Raw genomic sequence first — 7086 nt, 5'->3', positions numbered from 1 at the left:
AATTTTTAATTTTTAATTTTTTATGTAATATCTATTCTTGAAATGTATATTATTAATATCCAGTTTTCAAATGTGTATTAGAGAGATATTTTTGCCTAAAAAATAAAATAAAATAAATTATCATCATTTATCCTAAAAAATGTGATATGACACTGGTATTTTCTTATAAATTAATGCAAATGCTCCTAAAATATTTTATGAGATTCATTTGGTCAAAGCGCCACCGGGAAGAGTATATAAGCTACCCCACATGGTTCACACTTTAAATCTGTTGTTTATTAAGTATACATAAAAATTTCCATGGACTAACTTTCCGCTTGCCATTGACTAGTTTCTCTTGTTTGAATTTCAGTGCTTTTTACGGTTTCTCATTTTTTTACGATTCAAGATTGTTTAAATTTTAAAAAATTTATAATATTAAAACTAATCATATTTTTTAATTTTTTTATTATATCCACTTTATATACTAAATATTAATTTATTTTACTCATTTTTTATATTTTTTACTGTTAATTTATAATTTTTTTCTTTAACTTATGTAACCAAAATTATTGTAAAAAAATTGGATGAAACGAAATCTTTTTAGTGATTAGCCTTTTCTCATCCTAAAGTTTAGTGGGCGATTTCTTTACATTTTAGTATTACTGATGACTAAATGACCACTAAGAGCATATTTAATGGTGTTATTTATAATTTGTTGGCTAAATTGGATTTGCAGGACAATTTATAAAATTTGTTGAGTACTTCGATGATATTGGTTATATTGGTTAGCTATATTGGATAGCTATATTTTAAAAATCGTATGTTATTAAAATTTTATATTATTATAAATAGAATATATTACTTCAATATGGTGCCCGTTTGAGAAATTTTAAATGATGTAACTTATAACTTAAAATGAATAAATGATTTATAAGTGATAAATAGATGAATACTTATAAGTTATATAAGTGTTTGAATAATTTTACTTAATAGTCGGAATTTTTTTTACTTAAATGAATCAAAATAAATAATTTTTAAATGTAATTATCTTAATTCATGAATTTTAAATTTTAATAATATTTACAAACATATATTTAAAAACTAAAGTTAATAAAAAAGCGAAAAATTAAAATAATTTGAGAAAAAAGTATGTCACTGCTAACATTCAACTTATTACCTTATAAGTTGTAAATTTGACTTATAAGTTGGGTCGACAAACACTCGTCAATAAGTATTGACGGACGAAGCACGCCAATATCAAGAGGTTGGTTATATTTATAAATAAGGGGAATATACTATTGGAGATGGAGATGAATTTTTTTAAATAATCTCTATATTTTCTATTTATAATATGTATTAATGATTTTTAGCTAAAATTTTTATATAGTTGGAGATGCTTCAAGTATGTTTATTAGTTCAGGCCATGTATTTTGTATGGATATGTGTTCTTAATATTTGCAAATCTAGCTTTTGAAGTTTAAGATTAAGACGGGGTATCTTTTCTTGAACAGAAGATAGAAACGTATTAGTTATTTTCTTTCCTTGTTTACCAACCAATTAAGCAGCAAATCTTTCCTACCTTTAATCTAAAATTGTCATTCCAAGATTGGAGAAGACTGCAAGCAAAAAGATTTGGTATTATATGGTATAACAATATAGATCACTTACATCTATACATGCACGATGTGATCACGACATCTGATATTCGGGAAAGGCCAAGTTGCCATGTTACATGTTTTTTTTCTGTTCAAGCAACAAATTAGCTTTTTTTTAAACGTCTTAAATCTTGACAAGTTAAATGGAAAGGATTTAATACATATAAAATACTCAAACTAACTTCGCACAAAGAGAATAGTACCTCGTTTCTCAGTAACTTTTTTCTTTAGTACCTTAATTATAATGAAAATGTTTAATACATAAAAATGAGTATAAAATTTTTCACAAAGTCATGTATGTCAAGTTATGATTATAATGTACCATGTATTCACGTAAGTATCATCAATTAAACCATCTCATCTTATTTATCATATCATTTTTTTGTAAAATTTTATACATAATATAGCGTATGTGGCACTAATTATAAATAAGTATTTATTTGAATAAAGTTAAGGGATCAGTAACAAAGTTTGCGAAGTTCAATAGTTATCGGAGTACGAGCTATTTCATCGCTGAGTGAATTGACACAGGGCTTTACTCCTCTGTCCGGTGGAAAAAATTTCAAACTAACCACTAACTAATAAAACTTTTATACACAAACCCGCCTCCCTCCTCTTTGTTTTTCATTTTCAAGTAAATTAACAGCCTGTTTGGATAGCCACATTTCATTTAAAATACTGTATTTGACTCAAATTTTTTGTTTGGATAGGTGAGGGATTTAGATTTGGATTTGGCCCAAATTCTACCCATTTAAAAATAAAGCCCATATGAGTGAATTTCAAATAACAATTTTAGGTATGTCATTCCAAATGAAAAACAGCCCAAATATTGGATCGGACGACTCAACAGTCACTCAACGGTCTCTCTCGATCGATTGAATCTCTCTCTCTCTCAACCTCTTATCTCTCTCTTCACACATAATCCATCAACGAACATGAGGTATGGTACAGCCGTTTGTGAATCTATACATATAACAACAAATTGATTCAATATACATACATACAAATATTTATTGATTTCAATTTTTTCTTACACGCAAAAGAATTGATCAGATCTATATATTTTTATTTGGAAAATAATTGATTTTATTGGTTCTTTTTGCAGTTCAAAAGAGAAATCAGCTCAAGGGTTAGTATATTACACATTTTCCTCTTTATATTCACTCTTTATTTGTGCGTGTTATTGCTGCCTTTTTACTGTTGAAATAGTTAGTTTTAATTGAGTACCTCTTTGCTTGTTAGCGTAGCTCGATTAATTTGATAATTGTTTATTTTTTCTAACTGCAAACACAGAAAATTTCATGTCTCTAACGTTTTACAAAAACGTCCAAGGGGTAATGTTGACAATGATGAGGATATGGAATTTATTATGTTGGTCGTAGGTTTTATTCAAGTCGTAGTGGCAGCATCTTATGGCCAAAATTATAGGTTAAAGGAGTTAACATGGAATGCTTATGATCGTTCTCAAATTAGAGCTACTTGGATGAACACCTTAAAAATTGACAGGAGATGCCGTGATGAATTGCGTCTTGATATACCTCGATTTGAGAAGTTGTGTCACCTTTTAGAAACTAGGGGAGGGTTAGTAACTACAAAACATGTCACTGTAAAAGAAGTTGTGGCTTTATTTCTTCACATCCTTGCTCATGATTTGAAAAATAGAACCATACAAGCTCTTTTTGCACGTTCTGGAGAGACAGTGAGTCGACAATTTCATATAGTACTTGGATCATTACTCAAGCTCGGGAAGGATTACATAAAGAAAGTAGACCATTCCACTAGTTATGTTGATGATAATCAGTTGAAGTGGTTTGAGGTAATCTAAAAGTCAATTTCTATTCATGTAGGTAAAATTTAAGGTGTCCATTATTAAATAAGAACTATATTTAGGGTGCTGTTGGAGCTCTTGATGGGACACATATCAAAATGACTGTCCCTGTCGAGGACCGGCCACGCTATCGAGATAGAAAAGGAGATATTAGCACTAATGTTCTAGCTACTTGTGATCCAGATTTATGTTTCACGTATGTTTTGCCTGGGTGGGAAGGGTCGGCATCAGATCCTCGTGTACTCCGCGATGCACTTCGTAGACCAAATGGTCTAAAAGTGCCTAAAAGTAAGAATTTGTTCATGCTTTGAATTTGGTTAGACACTTTTAGAAAATGTAATATTTAAAATGCTTTAATTATGTGATGCAGATAAGTATTTTCTTGCGGATTTGGGTTTTTCTAATAGTGAAGGATTCCTAACTCCTTACAAACATACTCGATATCATTTGAATTTATGGCATGGAAACACTCCCACAAATTACAAAGAACTTTTTAACTTGAGGCACTCTTCCGCTCGTAATTGCATTGAAAGGGCTTTTGGGTTGTTGAAGAAGCGTTGGGCTATATTGAGGGATGCTAGCTTTTATCCCAAAAAAATTCAAATCAGAATTATCAATGCTTGTTTTATTCTTCATAACTTTTTTAGGGAAGAAAAAATGGAAGAAAGAAACTTTATGCAAGAAGTAGAAAGAGACTTGTTAAGATCGGAAAACATTGATGAAGAAGACGAGGAAAATGACTACATTTCAACTGCACGATCAACAAATGAATGGAACGAGTTTAGGGATGATCTAGCCAAGAAAATGTTTGAAGAATATGTAGCACGAAGGACTTGAGCTATATAAAACTTAGTTTATCTATCTATTCTGCTTTCTTTCTGGACTATAAATAACTTGTTTGTTTAATTTTGTATGAACTTGTGTAGTTTTTAATGGAAGGATTTATATTAAGTTCTAAAGTTGGATTTTGTCAACATATTTAAATTTAAATATTATATCATGTGTGCTACTCTTAGAATTTCTAGCAGTGTAGTATTTTTTTATTTTCACCATTCTCTTTGTCCAATCCACCATCAGTTGCAACACGGACTAGTAATCAAGATTTTGCAGGTGCCGAAGACAAGGAAAACGACCAATGCTTCAGCCGACTGTTCAGCCAACTACTCAGCAGCCAACTGTACCAATCGTTCAGAAAAGGGATTATTTAACATGGAGTACTGATATGGATAACCTACTGATTTCGACATTATATGATCAGATTAATGCAGGAAACAAAGGTGACGGAGATTTTAAAGCTCAAGCTCACCAGGCCGTGGTTGATAAATTGCGGGTTGAAATGGGTATATTTGCCACTGTGGATAATGTGAGGAACCGAATCAAGGTTTGGAAGAAACACTATGCTATGATTACTGAGATTCGAACTTATACCAAGTTTAAATGGGATGAAGAAAAGAAGATGTTGGTGATACCGATAGAAGATCTTGCAGAATGGAAAGCTTGTTGTGAGGTATTGTATATCATTATTTTAGTTAGTATATCTGATTTTACTCATTTAGATAATTAGATAATTATTACAGAATGATCATTAAGGTCAAATGTGAAAAATGGAAAGAAAGTGTTAATGTATCTAAGCAGGATTTTGAAACTCTAAGAATGCTTAGATTTAATTATAACTCTAAGAGAGTGCCAGGAGATTGTGCCTGAAGGATGTTTTTTCTCTCGTCTGCCTAATATATAGTTTGAGTTGATATTTGCAGAACCAGTTGAGTCAGTTCTATTTAATTTTCTGCTAGATGTCGAGAAACCTTGCATGTACCTTGACGCAACAGTTGTTTTCTCCTTCTTTATTACAATTTTCTGCGGTGAACTCTCTTCTTTTGCTTCAGCCAACTAGCATATTTTTGAGCTGTTAAAGCCTTCTCTGTCAGTTTGAATAAATTTTGAAATTCTAGATATGTCACCACCTGTCACCTAAGAGTGGAGGTGTAGATATGATTACTGATTTTTTAATAAAGAAGGTAAGTAATACAACATAATGATATATGCTTCACTCTCTGTATAGCCTTTAAAAGTTGTTGCATCTCTTTTGTTATATTAGCTATTCTGATACACAGTGATAATATGATATTACTCTTTTTGAAGTTGACATATATAAATTAGAAATGCATGTATAATTATTAGCAAAAAATGATCGAAGAAGAAATACATTTCCAATTTTTTAATGGCTATAATAAGACTTAAAAAAAAGATTACTCAGGTGAGAAATGGTGGTCTAATTAAATTCTTGTTAGAGCATCCTTGTCCCTTTACACTATCAAAATCGAATTTAAATTGTAGATTTATATGTAGTTTAGTACTCACTCGTCGGTTGCAGAATTTTTTTTGGCAATTACTCATTCAGCTACTCATAATATTTTCCTGCAACTATTAAAGTGACTATGTATACCTGAAGAACATGGTAATTGACACTAATGGCTCATGTGCTTATATATGATATGTACATTAGGTTTAACAGAAATGCTACTTTCATCATTTAGAGGCAGAGTAGTCATGTTTGTAGATTCCAGTAGTTAGAAAACTAAACTACTGATGTATGTATTTACTATACACCAGCATGATTGCAAACACAAATAGCTATCAGATTCATGTTTAAGATTAATAAACAATTCTTTGCTGATTTTTTTATGTGTTGTGATTTGCTTGTACAGGGAGTTCCACACGCATCTGCCTATCAGAACAAGCGTATTCAGAATTGGGATGACATCTGTACTTTATTTGCCGCCGATAGAGCTAACGGTGATGGTGCAGAGCAGTATGAAGAGTCGGCTGCCGCGATGGAGCTAGAAAATGAAGTTGCTAGCACTGCTGAAACGGGTTCTGGTGAATTAAATAAAAGGCAAAAGAGGGACCGTCTAGCTGATGCCGTTACTAGTTTTGCAGAATCATTCAAGGAATACGTGAGTAAATCAAAAGAACCACCGCGACCCACCTGCAAAGAAATATATGAGGTCGTATCAACTGTTGATAAAATCACTGATAATGATGTTATGAGGGCTGTCAAGAGGTTTCTGAATGGACAAGTTGACGAGTTCGAGATGCTGAAAAGTTTACCAGATGATAAAAAATTGGGATGGATCTTGTTGCTTATTAATGATTAGTTTGTTTAAACATAGATTGTGTTAAAAAAATTCTGTAGATGATTGTTTATTGATGGATTTTAAATATCTAATTTGAAATGAAATTCTAGTTTTTGCCAAACAGGATTATGAATTTGAAATTCAGGATTTGAAATTCTTATAATTACCAAACAAGTTATTTGAATTTAAAATTTCGGAATTCAATTCTAGCAATTGAATTTCAATATTTTAAATGAAATTCGCGTTTCCAAACGCAATCTAAGGGGTTTTCACCGATTTTTTTTATGGAAAACCCAACTCCTTTGTTTTCTTTTGTTCTCGTAAATTTTCTTTCAATAAAATTCATTTTTTGGATGTTCGTGTGTCTCTACTCTTATAGTGTATATTTTGTCTATATTTTTAGAATTTTTTTTATGATTTTGTTTAGTTATGTTTGGTTTTATTTGGTGTTGGATCTGTTGAGAACGAATTTATTGATGTTTTT

At 31.0% G+C, this 7086-nt stretch overlaps 2 protein-coding genes across 2 annotated transcripts; both read left to right on the top strand.

The window, feature by feature from the left end:
- The first annotated feature begins 2447 nt into the window (after nt 1-2447).
- On the top strand, nt 2448-6623 carry LOC141660880 (uncharacterized). Its single transcript, XM_074467861.1, has 4 exons — nt 2448-2577; nt 2743-2766; nt 4576-4972; nt 6174-6623. The coding sequence occupies exons 1-4, from the start codon at nt 2573-2575 to the stop codon at nt 6621-6623; spliced, it is 876 nt and encodes a 291-aa protein (XP_074323962.1). The 5' UTR covers nt 2448-2572.
- On the top strand, nt 2803-4568 carry LOC141661704 (uncharacterized). The gene is made up of 3 exons (XM_074468709.1): nt 2803-3453; nt 3528-3753; nt 3836-4568. Exons 1-3 carry the CDS (start codon nt 2995-2997, stop codon nt 4300-4302), a joined length of 1152 nt encoding a protein of 383 aa, XP_074324810.1. The 5' UTR covers nt 2803-2994; the 3' UTR covers nt 4303-4568.
- Nucleotides 6624-7086: the final 463 nt, after the last annotated feature.

This window comes from Apium graveolens, chromosome 5 (assembly GCF_009905375.1).
Source record: "Apium graveolens cultivar Ventura chromosome 5, ASM990537v1, whole genome shotgun sequence".
Classification (NCBI taxonomy): domain Eukaryota; kingdom Viridiplantae; phylum Streptophyta; class Magnoliopsida; order Apiales; family Apiaceae; genus Apium; species Apium graveolens.
The sequence above is the reverse complement of the archived record's forward strand: the minus strand, read 5'-3'. Positions and strand labels throughout refer to the sequence as shown.

What these genes read in the sequence shown, in the direction of transcription:
- LOC141660880 (XM_074467861.1), top strand. An exon ending in AAAGAGAAATCAGCTCAAGG is followed by an intron (nt 2,767 to 4,575) that starts GTTAGTATATTA and finishes AAGATTTTGCAG; the next exon opens with GTGCCGAAGACAAGGAAAAC. An exon ending in AATGGAAAGCTTGTTGTGAG is followed by an intron (nt 4,973 to 6,173) that starts GTATTGTATATC and finishes TTGCTTGTACAG; the next exon opens with GGAGTTCCACACGCATCTGC.
- LOC141661704 (XM_074468709.1), top strand. Translation starts at nt 2,995, where the DNA reads ATGGAATTTATTATGTTGGTCGTAGGTTTTATTCAAGTCGTAGTGGCA. An exon ending in ATCAGTTGAAGTGGTTTGAG is followed by an intron (nt 3,454 to 3,527) that starts GTAATCTAAAAG and finishes AACTATATTTAG; the next exon opens with GGTGCTGTTGGAGCTCTTGA. An exon ending in TGGTCTAAAAGTGCCTAAAA is followed by an intron (nt 3,754 to 3,835) that starts GTAAGAATTTGT and finishes TATGTGATGCAG; the next exon opens with ATAAGTATTTTCTTGCGGAT.